This window comes from Squalius cephalus (genome assembly GCF_949319135.1).
Source record: "Squalius cephalus genome assembly, chromosome: 23".
NCBI lineage: Eukaryota > Metazoa > Chordata > Actinopteri > Cypriniformes > Leuciscidae > Squalius > Squalius cephalus.
The window spans coordinates 22,805,112-22,822,136 of record NC_137144.1 but is presented as its reverse complement, the minus strand read 5'-3'; the positions used below and the strand labels follow the sequence as shown (position 1 = coordinate 22,822,136).

Sequence of the window (17,025 nt, the reverse complement as noted above, 5' to 3'; positions counted from 1 at the left end):
ATTAATTTCAACATTTACTAATACATTATTAAAATCAAAGGTTGTATTTGTTAACAGTAGTTAATGCACTGTGAACTCACATGAACAAACAATGAACAGCTGGATTTTGACGAACTAACATTAATAAAGATTAATAAATACTGTAACAAAAGTATTGCTCATTGTTAGTTCATTTTAGTAAATACATTAACTACTGTTAACTAATGAACCTCATTGTAAAGTGTTACCAATGCAAACTAGCAGTTATAAGCGACCCCAAAGCTTGCCGTCTACTGACCATGTTTCTTTTATCACGCATGTGACAGAGTAATCGTCCCTGTCCTCGTCTTCCCGTCAGCAGGATCCCAGACAGCATTAGTGCATTGACCGTGACAGGGCTCAGAGTCCTGCGATTCACCGTCTCGCTTCAACAAAGACAGGCCAGTGTCTGTCGTCTTAAAACAATCTCATTTGGAGAGCGAGGAAGCCTATTATTAGCGCCCTCTTGTTTTAATCTAACACTAGGATTAGGCTGCAATTAATCACTCTTCCACGCACATCTCTGTTAAGTGTACTTAATTTGATGCATCTTTAGATTTGGTGCATGGAGGATTGGAACGTGTCTTGCTAACAGCATCAAACATTGATATGTTAGATGTAAAACTGAGCGGAGAGCTTTCCCACACTTGCACAGTGGCGCATCACGGTACCTGTAACCTTCAGCTTCCTCCATGCTCTATGCTTCCTAGAAATCTAAATTTGGCATTATAAGTAGACTTAAATAATATAATTTTTTTTTTTTTTTTTGCTTATTATCTGGGGTCTCTCACCTGTTGAGAACTTGAAATCTCACCCGAGTAGATAATATAATTTAAAAAAATATGCAAATTGACCAAATAAGTTAAAAATGTTCTGAGTGATGGGAGAAAGCGCTTACCTCATTGTTAAGTTGCTTCTCTTCCAAAGTCAGACCAAGGTTAATGGAGTCAAAAGATCTTCCTCTGCGCGGTCCCTCGCTTTTAGTTGAGTACATGCTGGTGTTTCTTATTATTTAAACGAGCTTGTCAGTCGTATGCGCCACAATTGTTGTACTACAATGAGACTGCGATTTGCTATTTATGAGGACCTGAAAAGGGAGAGGAGGGGTGGAGAGTTAATCTTCCTCCTGACAGCAAATGGAAAATGAGCAGCTTCTCACGTCATGGGGATATTCATACGAGAGATGTACCTTTTCATATTCTCTTTGACGTTCTGCACACACAAAAAAAGATCTGTGTGTGAGGAGATGCCGCTTCACTGGCAGGAGTTAAGAACAAAAACGCCTACAGGAGACCAAAAAGTCTGTCCTCAAGTCTCTCTGCAAATGAAAAATCAAATATTATAAGAGCATAAGCCTGTCATTTTACAGGTGCACAATTATGATACTACACCAAACAACAGTTTATGTATCTAATATATAAAATTTAGACATCATATATGAAGCATGTGCAAGTTAATGGTTTTTAATTAATATTAAACCGTTTAATAAATATTGTAAAAATTGGAATTATTATACTTTTAACATACACAACAGTCAACATGCATTTTTCTTATACAATAACTCCAGATACAATTGTTGAACTGGGTCATTTTCATCACCTTATTAAAATAGCTACAATATTTTACAATTTTCATAGAAAAAAACCCACAATTATTATTTTTCCATATTATTATATGCAAAACCATTTAAAATGGGCTATTATTTTATTAAATCAAAAGATTAAAAAACGTCTGAGAACTGCGAGCTGAGCGGCTCTTTTCTTTCCATTTGGTGTTGAATTCTAGTAAGTGATGCTCCATATAATATTTGATATTTTTCATTCAAACACATGCACAATAAGCATTTCAGCAAAATAACCGTTCAAAAGTTTGGGGTCAGTAAAACGTCTCTCATGCTCACCAAGACTGCATTTATTTGATTAGAAATACAGCAAAAACAGCAATATTATGAAATATTATTACTGTTTAAAATAACTATTTTCTAATTTGAACATATTTTAAAATGTAATTTATTCCTGTGATGGTAAAGCTGAATTTTCAGCATCATTACTCCAGTCTTCAGTGTCACATGATCCTTCTGAAATCATTCTAATATGATGATTTGCTGCGCAGGAAACATTTATTACACTGTAAAATCTAATAAGTTAACCTTACTTTAAAAAACATGCAAACCGATTGCCTTAAAAAAATAAGTAAAGAAAAATCTTCACTTTCCATCAATTTAATGCATCCTTGCTGAACAAAAGTAAACTAAATAGTTGAAAAAAACTTGGGAGTGGGAGGTAGCAGTGACATGGCTCAATGATATTTTAAGAGGATTCACTCTGATTCCTTAAATGAGTCTTAAAGATGTACGTCTGAAGTAAGACACGGGACTCCACTTGGCACAAGCCTGAGAATTTCTGAAATTGAGGAAGGTGATGCTGATAGTTCTCTACTGTGACTCATATGTTGATTCTTTGTAGTGCTGATAATTCAGTTTTCTGAATTATATTGTAAAAACGTTTTAACCTAAAACTATGTCTCTATATATATAAATAAAGGTGACTTGACTATGACAATACAACAAATATTGACTCTATATTGAAAATCTATACATTTTGTCAAATCAACATTGTGAGGTGCGTTCACACTAGGCTTTGTGTATGTGAAATAACTTTGGTTTCTGCAACAAATGTGGGCAACATGATATGATATCCTGCTATTTGTTTTTAATTCTTGTGTTATGTGTGTGGATGGATGGATGGATTTTATGTATGTGGATGGATGGATGGAAGGATGGAAGGATGGATTTTATGATTGTGGATGGAAGGATGGATGGATGGATGGATGGATGGATTTTATGATTGTGGATGGATGGATGGAAGGAAAGATGGATGGATGGATTTTATGTATGTGGATGGATGGAAGGAAGGAAGGATGGATGGATGGATGGATTTTATGTATGTGGATGGATGGAAGGAAGGAAGGATGGATGGATGGATTTTATGATTGTGGATGGATGGATGGATTTTTATGATTGTGGATGGATGGATGGAAGGAAAGATGGATGGATTTTATGATTGTGGATGGAAGGAAGAAAGGAAGGAAGGATGGATGGATGGATGTTATGATTGTGGATGGATGGATGGAAGGAAAGATGGATGGATGGATTTTATGATTGTGGATGGATGGATGGAAGGAAGAAAGGAAGGAAGGAAGGATGGATGGATTTTATGATTGTGGATGGATGGATGGATGAATTTTAAGTATGTGGATGGATGGAAGGAAGGATTTTATGTTTGTGGATGGATGGAAGGAAGGATTTTATGTTTGTGGATGGATGGATGCAAGGAAGGAAGGAGGTTGTATGGATGGATTTTAAGTATGTGGAAGGAAGGAAGGAAGGAAGGAAGGAAGGAGGTTGTATGGATGGATTTTAAGTGCGTGGATGGAAGGAAGGAAGGAAGGAAGGAAGGAGGTTGTATGGATGGATTTTAAGTGCGTGGATGGAAGGAAGGAAGGAAGGAAGGAAGGAGGTTGTATGGATGGATTTTAAGTGTGTGGATGGAAGGAAGGAAGGAAGGAATGAGGTTGTATGGATGGATTTTAAGTGTGTGGATGGAAGGAAGGAAGGAAGGAAGGAAGGAAGGATGGAAGGAAGGAAGGAAGGAAGGAAGGAAGGAAGGAAGGAAGGAAGGAAGGAAGGAAGGAAGGAAGGAAGGAAGGAAGGATTGATGGATTTTATGTATGTGGATGGAAGGATGGATGGAAGGAACACAAAGTCTAGTGTAACCACACATTGACACAAACATTTTTCAGTACATGGGTAGGTTAAAAATAATGATTACATAAACCCTCACTCAGTGTTCTTGCATCCAGAAGCTGTGATGTCTCACGTGTCAGAGTTTGAGGTGTAGACAGTGTTTAAATTGAGGAAAACCCACCTGGCGGAAGACAAACAAACTCCTATCAACAGCACAGGCGTTTGGAAGGGGTTGGGGAGGGAGCTGAGGAGCGCTGGTGGATCAAAGCCTGAGCTCAGAGATCTGGAGACGACACAGATGCTGTCACGGTCTCAGAGTCCCAGGAGCCTTTGAACATCTTTTAGTCTGTTCGCTTTGACAATGGCAGATGAGTCAGAAAAGTGAACATTAGGCAACATAAAAAGGAATCTTTGTACTGTATACTTGTGTTTTTATTTGAGAAGAACTGCATTTTGTTCAACTGCACTCGTTTTGCAAAACGTTATGAAGTCCAAGTCATACGGCCAAGTCGTAAAGCACTCATAAGGCCACCCTCACCTAATTTATGAGATAATAAAAAGAAGATGACGTCTGATCAGGGCACGGTGTACGACTGAAACATATATGGAGAGCTCAAGTAGGCTAAAAGGGACAGAGAATTTTAAAGATCCGTGCTGGAGGTGTTTTGTTTGGTCTTATAGGTTTGGAGTAGATTAGTTAGATGAAGTGAATTCATGTAAGAATTGATATTTAAACATGATGAGTCAGAGTCTCTCTCTCTCTCTCTCTCCCTCCACACAAAGCGAGCTCAGTGTTAATTAAAGGAAGCATTGGCTTACATTATGCAGCCTCTGGTTCTTTTGTGCTGTTTGTTCTGAAGAGGCTCTTACTAGCAATGGAGAGCGAATGCTCAACAGTACACACTCATCTCATTACAGCTCACTCACAAACAACCATATATAGCCTACTGTATTTAAGGAATAACTGATTTGATGACAGGCCGTTGCACACCCGAGATTTAACATTACCACCTCAGTTGTGGATTATTTCCCAATAATTCAAGTCAATTTATCAGTTTATGGTTATCACACCTGCAGACATTGTTCAGATGTTGTATTTCAGAAAATTGTCAGGTTTTTGTCCTTAAAACGCTCTTGTGTGTGTAGGACTAATTTCTTACACATCTCATCCCACGTCTCCGTTGAGAGAGAGAGAGAGAGAGAGAGAGAGAGAGAGAGTAAGCGTGTGTGAATTACCTCAGTCTCTACGTCTCTCAATAGTATTTAGCAGCAGCATCTATATTAATAGCGAAACTCTACGTTTCAAGAACAGAGCAGTTGTTACATCGCTAGTAAGAAATGTCTTGTAGTTTTTAAGTTGCTAAACTATTTTACCGATAAAATCGTCAGAGCAGCCCTGACAACACGTTTCTGTGTGAGTGTGTGTCGTGTTCGCTTGAGCGGGAGAAAAAGAGAATGTGCTTTCTGTACATAAAACTTAATTTTGTGTGGGAAAAAAAAAACATGGAAATAATTTGTAATTTTATCCCATTGTTTACTATACTTACTTGCTTGGTCAATCATGTGGGTTTTGGTTCTTTTGCTGTTGTAGGCTGTAAAGACCTTTGAAATAACTGAAGTAATTTGGCGAAGTGATAGGGAACTGTAATGCGGTCAAGACCTGCCTGGAACTACTTTAGCCGTGCATTTCCCTGAAAATAATTAATTTTATCAACCAATCGGATTCAAGCATTCAACAGCCCTATAGGTATATGTACATAATATGTAGGGTAGGAGTCTACTAGGAGAGGCTAGCAATAGCTAGCTAGCTTAGATCCTTCAGGTAAAGTCTGAGCAGCCAGAGCAGAGCCTGCAAAGCATCATGATAGACAGCGTTAAATTACCTCAATCCTCAAAGCACATAATATTTCAATAACAAATGTAAACGACTTCTATTAACCATTCTAGATGTTTATATTGAAATTGTGTATTACTAAATTATACATTTACAATGTTTGCAGGAAATGTTCTGGCATTCCTTGAAGAGGCAGGTCATTAGAATCCACTTCACCTACACAACACCAGTGTGTGTGAGAGAGAGAGGAACTAGAGGCGAGGGAAAGCGGGTGAGTATTCTTAGCAGGTGGCACAGAGAACATGCCCATCCTAGACAGACCCCTCACTGATAACCTGGCCCAGTTCTGTTCAATTCAATCAAGGGATTTACACACGTGTAGTGTGATACCTGAGCTTGGCGATCAGCCTTAATCTTAATTATGATACTAACTCCACGGTGCACACGAGGACACACAATAAACCACTTACACACACAAACACATTACTGGAGCGTGACGATCAGTAGATTTTACCTCAGAAAATAAAGATTCCAAAAGGAGGTTTTGAAGTGATGCCATAGAATAACCATCGTTGGTTTGCTAAAGAACCTTTCATTGAACAGTTCCACCTTTTTTTTTTTTTTTAATATGAAGAACATTCTAAGAATGGTAGATACTTTTTCCACTAAAAATATATTTTGTGTAATGGATGTTAAAGGTTTTTTTATGGCATTATTTAATTCTGTTTCTATTATTTACAACTGTTTTGACTTGAGCTAATAAGCAAACACCCTGGTGATTCTACCAAGAACTGGACCACGACATCTGCTTTATGTGAAAAGCTGCTTTGCATTATAAATGAGTTCAGTGGTCTGCTGTATGGCATGAACAATAGCAACATGAGTTGAAGCAACAATTGTGAAGCAAGAATATTCAGGACATAATGAATGCGCTTGCACTGAGCAACATGACCGAATGTTTTACTGGAAGTGCGCATCACTTTCAGCTTCAAATAATGTCACAAGGACAAACAAAATCATGTGTACACAAGCAAGTTATATTCATGTACACGGAGTCATTTGTGCGTCATTGGTGTTGGAAGATGATAATTTTAAGAGCTCCACCTCTGACAGAACAAACACAAAACACATGCTATCGGCTGACACGAGTTACAGCATACATATAACCGTACACACACACAAACACACCCGCAAATTCAGTGTGAACTTTTCTTTTAAATGGCTGTCAAGTTCTGGCTGAGAAATCACTCAGCTCTGACATTTCAAAGGCCAGAAGGGTCGCAAGTTCACCAGACCCTGTTTCCGTTCTTGCAGATGGGCTGTCATTACTGATAGACATCAAAATGTTCCTGAATGATTCCTAACACTGAAAAGACACTTCCTTCTGTACACTTCTTATCACGTCAGGTACAAGATAAACAAGTTTAAAGGCAAACAGAAAGAAAGAAATGGGGGTGAAAGGATGTTAAAGCAACCACTTCAAACATGATAAAATAAGTTATGTCATTATTTACTTACCGTCATGTTGTTAAGTAATTAATTTTATAAATATCTAAATAATGTATTACATTGTTTATTTAAAGTTTAACGCCATGCCAGCTACCCCGGCTATATTCATGGCGAGAAAGAGATAAAAAAAAGAATGATTAAAATAGATGTTTAAATTTGATCTAAAACTAGATCTGGTCTTATTTCATTAAAAATATTTTCATAAGAGTCCACTGAAAAAATAAAGAATTCAAACTATCACAGTACATCAAAATATGCTTCAGTGATAAATAATATATTAGTAAAAAGTAGTAAAAACAATAAAAAAATAAATGTTCCCACCCAATGATGTATGCGTATGTATATATAGCCTATATATATATATATATATATATATATATATATATATATATATATATATATATATATATATATATATATATACACACACATACACACATTACTATAAAACATAAACGTTGTCCCTATGATATATAGCTTATATATAATAAATAAATACATATATACTTATATATACATACACACATATGTATATATGTATTTATTTATATATATATATATATATATATATATATATATATATATATATATAAACACCTTAAAAACCATAAAAGAGGGTTGGTTTAATTAAGTTTCATTTAACCAAAATTTTGTTTGTTATTACTTAGTGTGAGTAATGCATAATTAGAGTAAAGAGTAATGCGTCAATGCATAATTTCTTAATCTAAATGCAAAAACAATTGAGATTAGCAGTGAATAATTTAATTTATTTTTCTGTTCTTCACACATAAATGGCTTAAAAAAACTTGGAATCTACTATACAAGTCGACAATGGACTACAGTTACAGTATGTTACAGTCCTTTTTTTAGTTTGAAAGCTGTTCTCTCTATAAACCTTGTGGTCCTTGTTTTAAAAGAAAGGAAAACATTCCTCGAAATATCTTCTAGTGCATCATATAGGTTTGGAACGACACGAGGGTGAGTAAATAATAACAGAATGTATCTTTAAACAGTTGGGACAGACCATCAAGTATAAGATGACAGAGTTATTTTGGGAAAAGCAGAGAGAACCGAAAGAAAGTTTCATTGTGCTGCCGTTGACAGGAGAGATAAACAGCAGCTGAAGGAGGCTCAGATGAGAGGCAGCTACACGGTCTTTAATGAGCTCTGAACGCACAAGCAGCTGGGCGAACGAGTGAAAAAAGAGATGTACGTGACAGAGTGCACAATGGCGACGTGCGGTTGCAGGTGTCACGTGACTATGGACAACACCAAAGACCTCATTCATGTTTAATGACATGCTTTGTCGAGTTCCCACCTGATGCAGTGGTCTATTCATCAAATGGAATTTCTGAGGTAATCAATAATCGTAAAGATGCCACTGAATTTATATGAACCATAGTAAGGCGGCTACTACTAAATAATGACCATGTTTTAGACTTGGATTCTTTGCGATCAGTGATGTTAGCTGAAGTCATGCAGTGGCATAACAATAACAACACCAGAACTGGAACTGATTTTAACAACCAAATTAAAAGAGGTTACATACCAAAATGTGTGTAGGTGGTTGGAGAACAGGGGGCTGAAAAGGATTTTTTTCGGATACAGGTTTTGATGAAAGATTATAAAGACAAAAATGTTTATAGTGGACTAACATGCACCAATGAATCAATAAATGTTGATGTCATGTTCACTGTAAAAATGTTTAAAATTAAATAAAAATGCACACTACCAATCAAACAGCCACAAAAGACACCTACTCTCCGTCTACTGATCTAACGCGTAAACATTATGGGAAGCGTGCTAGTGAGGCGGGATTTTAACTTTGTTGGCTTTAAGACCCAAGTTTGTTCTGAAGATGAAAAATGTACCAAGCACAATGTTCTCTCTCCATTCCTGATTTCTAACACACACTCACAGCGTTCGGCTGGTCTTGCGGCTGTCAGAGCAGAAACGAAATCTGCAGCTCTCCCTATATTTTTCCGCCGTCTCTTTTTTGTGTTTACATGTAAATTGTGCAAGCTTATTTAGATCGAAAACCCATACATTTACCCACCCATAGACCCTCCCCTCAAGAAATCAGGACGGAAGTGGTCGAAAGTGGACAAAAGAGACGGATTAAAACACCAGGTGTAAACGTGAATCATTTACTTGTGATCAGATTGACTGAAACGCAGGTGTAAACTGGGCCCAAATGTATTACTTTCACAGGCCATTGCACACATCTACTCATAGTAGACTAGTTAGTGTGCAGTGTGGAAGCGGTTTTGCCATTTTAGCTAATTTTGCACGTCATCACATCAGGAGTTCTGGGCTTCAGTGAGATGACTGTCAATCATCTGTTACGCTTTCACTTCTACATGAACAGCACTGCTTCCGTCTCAACCAGCCCTCCGTCAACTCATATCAGTTAAGCGTTCACTCATCCAACCCAAGTGCTTCCTCACCCTGAGATTTGTCTGTCAGATCTGCCTCAGGTGACGCTCAAAACAGACACATGTCAATCAAAAGTCCTTTTATATCAGAGCATCTGGCCTTTTCAGGCCAACTAAGATTCCCTCAAAAACAACAAAAGCCAGGGGCTCGAAATCACGCAAACGTGGTTAAAATCAGCCCCCGTCTGCTTTCCATTCAGTCCACGTCGAGATCCCAGCTGAGTGTCTGCCGTGTCTCTCTCAGGTCCTCCTCCTACACGCCAAATTTCCATAAGAATGCAGCGCGCTCTGCATATCAATCCCAACTCTTAATTAAAGAGCTGCTATATTCCTGCTGGCGTCACACACACGCGGGAAGTGCGCAGTAGTCCCTTTCTACCCGTTCTGATGGCGCAGGCTATTTGGAAAGCAAATGAGGGAGGTCGAACACAACCGGGACGTGGCGCGCACGTTTGAGGGCCACCTGATGGAACATCAGTAAACACTTGAGTGTACGAAGACGAGTGAGCGTAAAAAAAACGTCATGATCGCTATCGAGTGCAGGAAGTTCGGTAACCTTTCGGTAATGTGTGAAATCTTTTAGTGTGAAGATGGAAATTAAATATGTAAAAAAAATTGGAAGAATTTTTTTTTTACTATGAGAACTATTCTATTAACTATTTGGGGAAAATAAAATAAAAATGATAACTTTAGGACAAGTTCAAAAAAGGAATCTACAAAACAGGTTATGTTTACTAAAGAGAGATGTCTGTGTATACAAACAAAACAATAATATACACAATTTAAACATTTTTAAGGTTAAGCTATTTTTTTCGTATCTAAACCAAGGATAAGTCCGTTCACAAGGAGATAAGAAACTCATCTCCAGTCTTTTGGGTCTGAGTACTTGGAGCTAATGAACACTTTGGATTTATCCAGCTGAGTTCAGCTTGACACATTGGATGATATGGAAAAGTCCTTTTTTATAATGTCTGCCAGTTTCGGTTCCACCTCTGACAACAAGCCAACCAGGTGCTGGACCTGTAGAAGGAGAAAGGACGAGAAGAACCGTCATTAATCAGAGCCTGTAGGGAGCAGTGTAAAGGACAAATAAGAACAAGGAAAGAGAAGAACGTACAGCTGTAATATGTTGAGGTACAAGTGTGGCAACAGCAGACACGCAGCTTCTCTCTGTCAGATGCCCTTCCTTCACTACCAACGATAGAAGATCCTGAAGATTAAAGGGAATTTTCACAATTTTAATATAATATAATATATTTTCAAGTGTACTTTTTACTTTTATAACATAGAATATAATGTAGTATATGATATAATATATCTTGCATTAGAATTTATTTTCATTATCATCATTCATTTATAAATCACATTCCAAAAATGATTTTACTATATAGTCAATTTTTTTTTTTTTTAAAGCTATCAAGTTTACAAAATAATTATAAATTATTCAATTCTAATGCAAGGTATATTATATCATGTACTACATTATATTATTCCATATTACAAATTTATAAATTACATTCCAAAAATGTAATATAGTATATGATACAATGTCTCTTACACTTTAAATTTAATTTCTTAAATTTTGAAATGAAATGTATACTTTTTTTCATTGAATATTTAATAATGTACTAATATTTTGTACACCACTTTTATAATATAATGTAATATAATATATAAAATATATCTGAAAATAGAATTGAATAAAGTCTAATAATTCTGTAAACATAATAGCTTTACATTTTCTATTTACTTTTTATTTATATAATAAAATCTAATGTAATATAGTAATATAGAATAACATTTTTTTTTATTTAATAGTATAACAGGGTTCCTCAAATCCGGTCCTGGAGGGCCACTGCCCCGCATAGTTTAGTTCCAGTCCTAATCAAACACACCTGAACAAGCTAGTCAAGGTCTTCAGAGTTACTAGGAAATGACAGGTAAGTGAGTTTGATAAGGGTTTGTATGTGTGTTTGATCAGGACAGTGGCCCTCCAGGGCAGGATTTAAAGAACCCTGTAATATAGTATATTATAAGGTTATATAATATCTTTAATCATTTATTAATATATTTGTAAACTGGATAGCTGCCAATTTCACCTTAGTCAGTTCCATAAGGACGACTGAGAGGAACTCCGCTGTGGTTTCGACTAAAGCTTTGAGCTGAACATCTTCCACTAGTTTCTCTTCTTCTCTCTGTCTCTCTTCTGATTCAGAGTTTCCAGCTGTCCGGCTCTGAAGGTATTCAGCGTTGAACTGCAGAATGCGAATAAGACTTCCTAATAATTCTGCACCTGTGATGAATAAACAGATGTTGAACCCGAAACTGCGATATAATAGCAAACCTTAAACAAACAACACTGCCTCCCATACATTTGAATTCAATGTTATTTTTTCAGTGTGTGTTTCGTACTGATATCCATTTGCAGACTGGAGTGTAACGCGGACAGCAGGGCGAGCGCCGGGGCCAGGAGAGCTTTCTGCTCCTGCAGGATCAGAGGAGGGTCGTCCGCTTGACACAAATCCTCACATACGATCTTACACACAAATGTCCACACCGCACGACCACACGCTCCATCTGATACTGAGGACAAAGACTGTTTTTTTTAAACATTGCCACAAATTTCACACACCATTTACATGGGCAGTCAAAAAATAAAGTGAGATCTATTAATAGAAAGAAACAGCCATTTCTATCAATTTTAGTACATCGTGTCATTTTTCATTATTCACGTATGACTTAATTCAGTTTAAGAAATTAAAACTTTTATTAAATAAGCATGCATTAAATCGATTAAAAGTGACAGTAGACATTTATATTTTTTATATTTTTAACGTTCAATTCACCAAAACCTGAAAAAAGTAGCAGTTTTTTGTACCTTTTTCCTTGTAAATATTATTTCCCATCTTACTATACTTTTTTTGATTATGTATATTAAACTCCATGTCTTAATATATTTCCCGTATCATTACCATACCTTCCATATCTACCCGCGATTTATCTCTTGCCATCCACACACACACACTAATAATTCTTATTTTTTAAATGTTGCATCCTCCAAACCCTAGTCCAGGGGTTCTCAACTCTGGCCCTCAAGGTCCACGTTCATGCAGAGCTCAGCTCCAGCCCAGATGAAACTCACCTGCCTATAACTTTATAGAAATCCTGAAGACTAGATGTGTTTGATTAGGGTTGGAGCAAAACTCTGTAGGAAAGTGGACCTTGAGGGCCAGAGTTGAGAACCCCTGGTCTAGACAACATCTGGGGTTGTAACATTTAACAGGGGCTCGTTCGGGATTTGAACCCAGGACCTATAGAGGATCATGTGACACTGAAGACTGGAGTAATGATGCTGAAAATTCAGCTTTGATCACAGGAATCAATTACATTTCAAAATATATTCAAATAGAAACAAGTTATTTAAAATTGTAATAACATTTCAAATAGTGCTGTTTTTACTGTATTTTTGATCAAATGCAGCCTTTAGCATAAGAGACTATCAGAGAAGGAACATCTAAGTTTATCTATAAGAAATATATAAACATCTGTGTGATGATTACATAATTGTCCCTAAGAAAATACACATGCTAAAAACAAATGAATATTTTCAGGGAACAGTGTGTGTGTGTGTGTGTGTGTGTGTGTGTCTCACCCAGAGCCTGCATGCCCTCTTCTACTGTAGTCAGAAGCTGGAGAGAATGAAGATACACTTCAAGAGCCTCTGGACTCTCTGACCTACAACACAAACATTTGAATAACCCTAAATTCATATTTTGAAAATGAACATTAATGTGAATCCAGACTGGATCTTCTTCTCTTAATGTAGCAGCAGACAGAGGAATGAATAGGTTGGTAAACACCTCAGACAGACAGACAGATGAGCAGAAGGTCACATGACCTTAATTAATATGTCTCACCTAAGCTGCGTGGCGGCCTCAAGCAGAGAGGACGCGATGTCCTGCTGTACGTCCTTGTTTGGGTCACTCTCGCTGGGTGGGGTGGACACCCAACTCTTCATTATCTCCTCATCCTCATCAAAGAGCTTATCCACCAGCTCCCCAACCTTAACCAGCAAATCCACTGCAGAGAGAGAGAGAGATACACTTTGGTGTCACAAACTATTATCTAATATCAATTAAACTGACATAAAAGGTTTTCAAACACATCAAACATTAGGTTATGCAAGTTAAGTTTTAATGTAAAATATTAAATTATTATTAAAATTAACTTTATTATATATTATTCTTTATATTAAATATGAAAATTTCAAAAATGGCCAAAATATATTATTTAGCTATATTAAGTTATAGGAAGAAAAATAATCAAACAATTATTTCCCTTAAATTTATAGAAAATATAAATTGATCAATAACTACAAGCCAATATTTAGTCCCAAACTAGTCATTGAAAAAAAATGAATTGAAAAAAGGTTACTTAATAATAAATAATCATTTTAAATGTTTATTTAATGTTTATTTCTAAAAACTAAAAAGCAAACAAAAAACAAGAAAATTATAATAAAAAAGTTAATTTAAACAAGTTGATAATCATTTTAAACGTTTATTTAATGTTTAATGCTAAAAACAAAAAATGACAATAAAATTAATTAAAAAGTTAATAATAACAATTTTAAATGTTTAATTTAATGTTTATTGCAACAACATACAAACAAAAAATCTATATAAATGTTAATTTAATAATAATAAATAGTTTTACATGTTTATTTAATGTTTATTGCAAAAATAAACATAATAATAATATTTCTTGAGCACCAAATCAGCATATTAGAATGATTTCTGAAGGATCATGTGACACTACAGTCAAATAATGGCTGCTGAAAATTCAGGAATAAATGAACTTAAGTTACATAAAAACAAACAAACAAAAAAATATTGAATGTTTATTGCTAAAAACCATTAAAAAAACAACAACAAACACACACACACACACACACACACACACACAAGAAAAAAAGAAAAAATAATGATGTTGTACATGTTTCATAAATGTTTATTGCAAAAAAAAAAAAAAAACATTAGCAACATCACTGACCATTGGTGGAGCTGCTCATGATGAAACACAGACTGCCACACGCCGCGGGCTGCTGCCGTATCCTCTCTAACCACAGCGGGGCGACATCAGGCTGAGACATGCATGTTAGCAGAAGCCTGAAAAAGACACACACCGGCATTCAGAGAAAGTCTAATGTGTCATGTATTGAGAAATGTTCTTAGAATTAAGAGAAAGTGTAATGTGTCATGTATTGAGAAATGTTCTTAAAATTTTGTTACAGGGCTTTATCAGAACTGACCTGCAAGTTTCCAAGAGCGTAGGTGGGTCATTGTCTCCGAGAAGCAGAAGTAACACAGCGCTGAGATATACAGAGAACATGTCAGACATCGTTTCATTTAACATAGTTAGTAGTACTGTATTTACAAAACTAGTTCAATTAACCTGAAGAGAAACAGAAAGGGAAAAAGATGCTGTGTGTGTGTGTGTGTACATCTCACCCCAAGTCAGAGTTCTGGCTGAGAAAGACACATGTGTCATGGAAACAGGCCATATTACCCAGAATTCCAACAGAAATTTCCTGTAACAAACAGGAATTGACAAAAACACTTGAGTAATTATATGAAGTAATAAACAAGCAGCAAGGGAAGTATGATATACAGTATAATTCAGCATACAGGGAAGTTACAGTGGTAAAATGACGTACAGTGAGCCGTGGGCTGCGTGACTTTGCGATCACACCCAGCAAGATGTCTGGAGCCTTGAACTCTTGAAGAAAGACAGCCACGTCCTGGAGAGAAAAAGCATGTAATGTGTATATAGATGATGATGGCCATGTAGAAGGTTGTTGAATGCAGTGTGTTACAGTTTACCTTATCCATAGCCATGTCCCATACTTTACACAAATCCTCTTCCAGATCATCCGTCAGTTCCATGGAAGAATCACTCTGTCCACTTTCTTGATCTGTCACCATCTATAGGTAATTAAAGTACATATTAAGATGTAATTACATAAAATGTCATTTTTAATAACCGACATTATGCAGGCCAATGACTGGGACACCTGAATAAGGCGGGTCAAGGTGCTGAAGAGCCAGTGTTTGCTGTACACCGTCTCCCCGATGGCATCCGCCTCCTCACCGGCCTCAGCCTCATCTTCCTCGGGTGGAGGCGACGGGTTTCGGTCCATCTCCGGTGAAGCTGCGGTGGAGGATCCACAACTGTCTCCATCCACCTCCTGACAGCATCTGTCATTGTGCTCTGATGAGAAAATCAATATATGACATGAATGCATGAACTAACCTCTAAAGGATGCATGCATAACCCACCAATACGCAGCATAAAGCATATGCATGCAAACATTTTTTAAGTATCTAAACACGTGCACAAACCTCCAATGCACACCAAATGCATGCACAACTTACAGTAGATGACTACATGTTGGTATGCATTAACTTCTCTTGCATGCAAAATAAATACTTTTAATGCCTGCCGTAAATGCATGTATAAATCTCCACTCGAGATCAAAACATAAATGGGCGTTTACAATAATAACGCGTATAATAATTCGCGTAATATATTATATTCGCGTATAATAAGACACGAGTCCACCACGCTTCAGCAAAATAAATGTGAAAACTAACTAGTAAAAACTAGTTCTGATGTATGTTTAAGGCTCGAGGTTTACCGGCTTATGTTTTTTTATTATAATTCCGGTTAAACAACGTGGCAAATATTGATTTAATTAAATAAACATTTACTGCAGAGAAGAGAAACAGTAGCTTAATAACTAACCCAAATGTCGTGACTTACCCATTATAACGACTTTTCACAAATAACGCTAGATGCTCAGGAATATTAAGCATGGGAAAAATGAATTTTAAGCTTCATGGTTTGCTTGGACGTTTTGAATAAGCACATAAAAGTAGTACTTCCGCTCACAACTCTACAAAGCATGATGGGAAAGAATAAAAAAAATAAAGTGGGTAGAAAGGCATTCGCACGAAATAACGTCTTCAAATAAATGGGTGGAGCTTGTGTCACAGTTTGTCAAGTAAATATTTTTACTCCGCAACACATATTTGAAATTCAATGGCTATTAAAGAGTTTCAGCTGTAATCATTCTGCTGAACCTGACAGAAGCAACACATTGTCATATGTTACCTCTCTGGCTGAACGAGTTGAGCAGGGGCTTTAAGATTGTTTTCAATTCAACGATTTGTTTTTTATTACAGTACAAAAATTCTGTTAAAGCAAAGCAAACAAACAAACAAACAAACAAAAAAAAAACTTATTTGAATGCGGGTCAATGAGGGTTTCTGTAATCTGGGCCTCCGTTCGCCCCCTACAGGAAGAATACTTATATTGTCTTTTTAAAAAAACGTTTTTTTTTTGTCAAAGGTTCTTCCTTTCTCAGAATGCGTAGATTAAACGGATAGTTCACCCCAAAATTAAAATTTTGTCGTCATTTACTC

The 17,025-nt window shown here is 36.4% G+C and overlaps 2 protein-coding genes across 4 annotated transcripts in view; both read right to left on the bottom strand.

Moving 5' to 3' along the window:
• tph1a (tryptophan hydroxylase 1 (tryptophan 5-monooxygenase) a) overlaps positions 1-5,321 on the bottom strand; it is an 11,595-nt gene extending 6,274 nt beyond the window's left edge. Inside the window, exons 1-4 of one of the 3 annotated variants that reach the window (XM_079859521.1) lie at positions 5,311-5,321; positions 3,945-4,116; positions 1,208-1,336; positions 917-1,105 (exon numbers count right to left, since the gene is read on the bottom strand). In XM_079859521.1, coding sequence (XP_079715647.1) covers positions 917-1,012 — 96 coding nt within the window. In that variant the 5' untranslated portion in view covers positions 1,013-1,105; positions 1,208-1,336; positions 3,945-4,116; positions 5,311-5,321. The other 2 variants (XM_079859519.1, XM_079859520.1) reach the window with 2 other exon arrangements.
• A 4,285-nt stretch (positions 5,322-9,606) lies between these two features.
• LOC307151065 (protein saal1-like) lies at positions 9,607-16,513 on the bottom strand. The gene is made up of 13 exons (XM_079858855.1): positions 16,364-16,513; positions 15,615-15,811; positions 15,424-15,525; positions 15,258-15,341; positions 15,052-15,131; positions 14,853-14,912; positions 14,594-14,709; positions 13,459-13,621; positions 13,194-13,276; positions 11,954-12,124; positions 11,641-11,834; positions 10,659-10,751; positions 9,607-10,561 (listed from the first exon to the last, which is right to left on the bottom strand). Exons 1-13 carry the CDS (start codon positions 16,365-16,367, stop codon positions 10,466-10,468), a joined length of 1,443 nt encoding a protein of 480 aa, XP_079714981.1. The 5' UTR covers positions 16,368-16,513; the 3' UTR covers positions 9,607-10,465.
• Positions 16,514-17,025: the final 512 nt, after the last annotated feature.

Bases quoted from the DNA above. Each gene is read 5' to 3' on its own strand.
- LOC307151065 (XM_079858855.1), bottom strand. The intron at 15,132-15,257 runs GTACGTCATTTT...TGTTTGTTACAG, and splicing joins CACGCAGCCCACGGCTCACT to GAAATTTCTGTTGGAATTCT. The intron at 14,913-15,051 runs GTGAGATGTACA...TGTATATCTCAG, and splicing joins AGCCAGAACTCTGACTTGGG to CGCTGTGTTACTTCTGCTTC.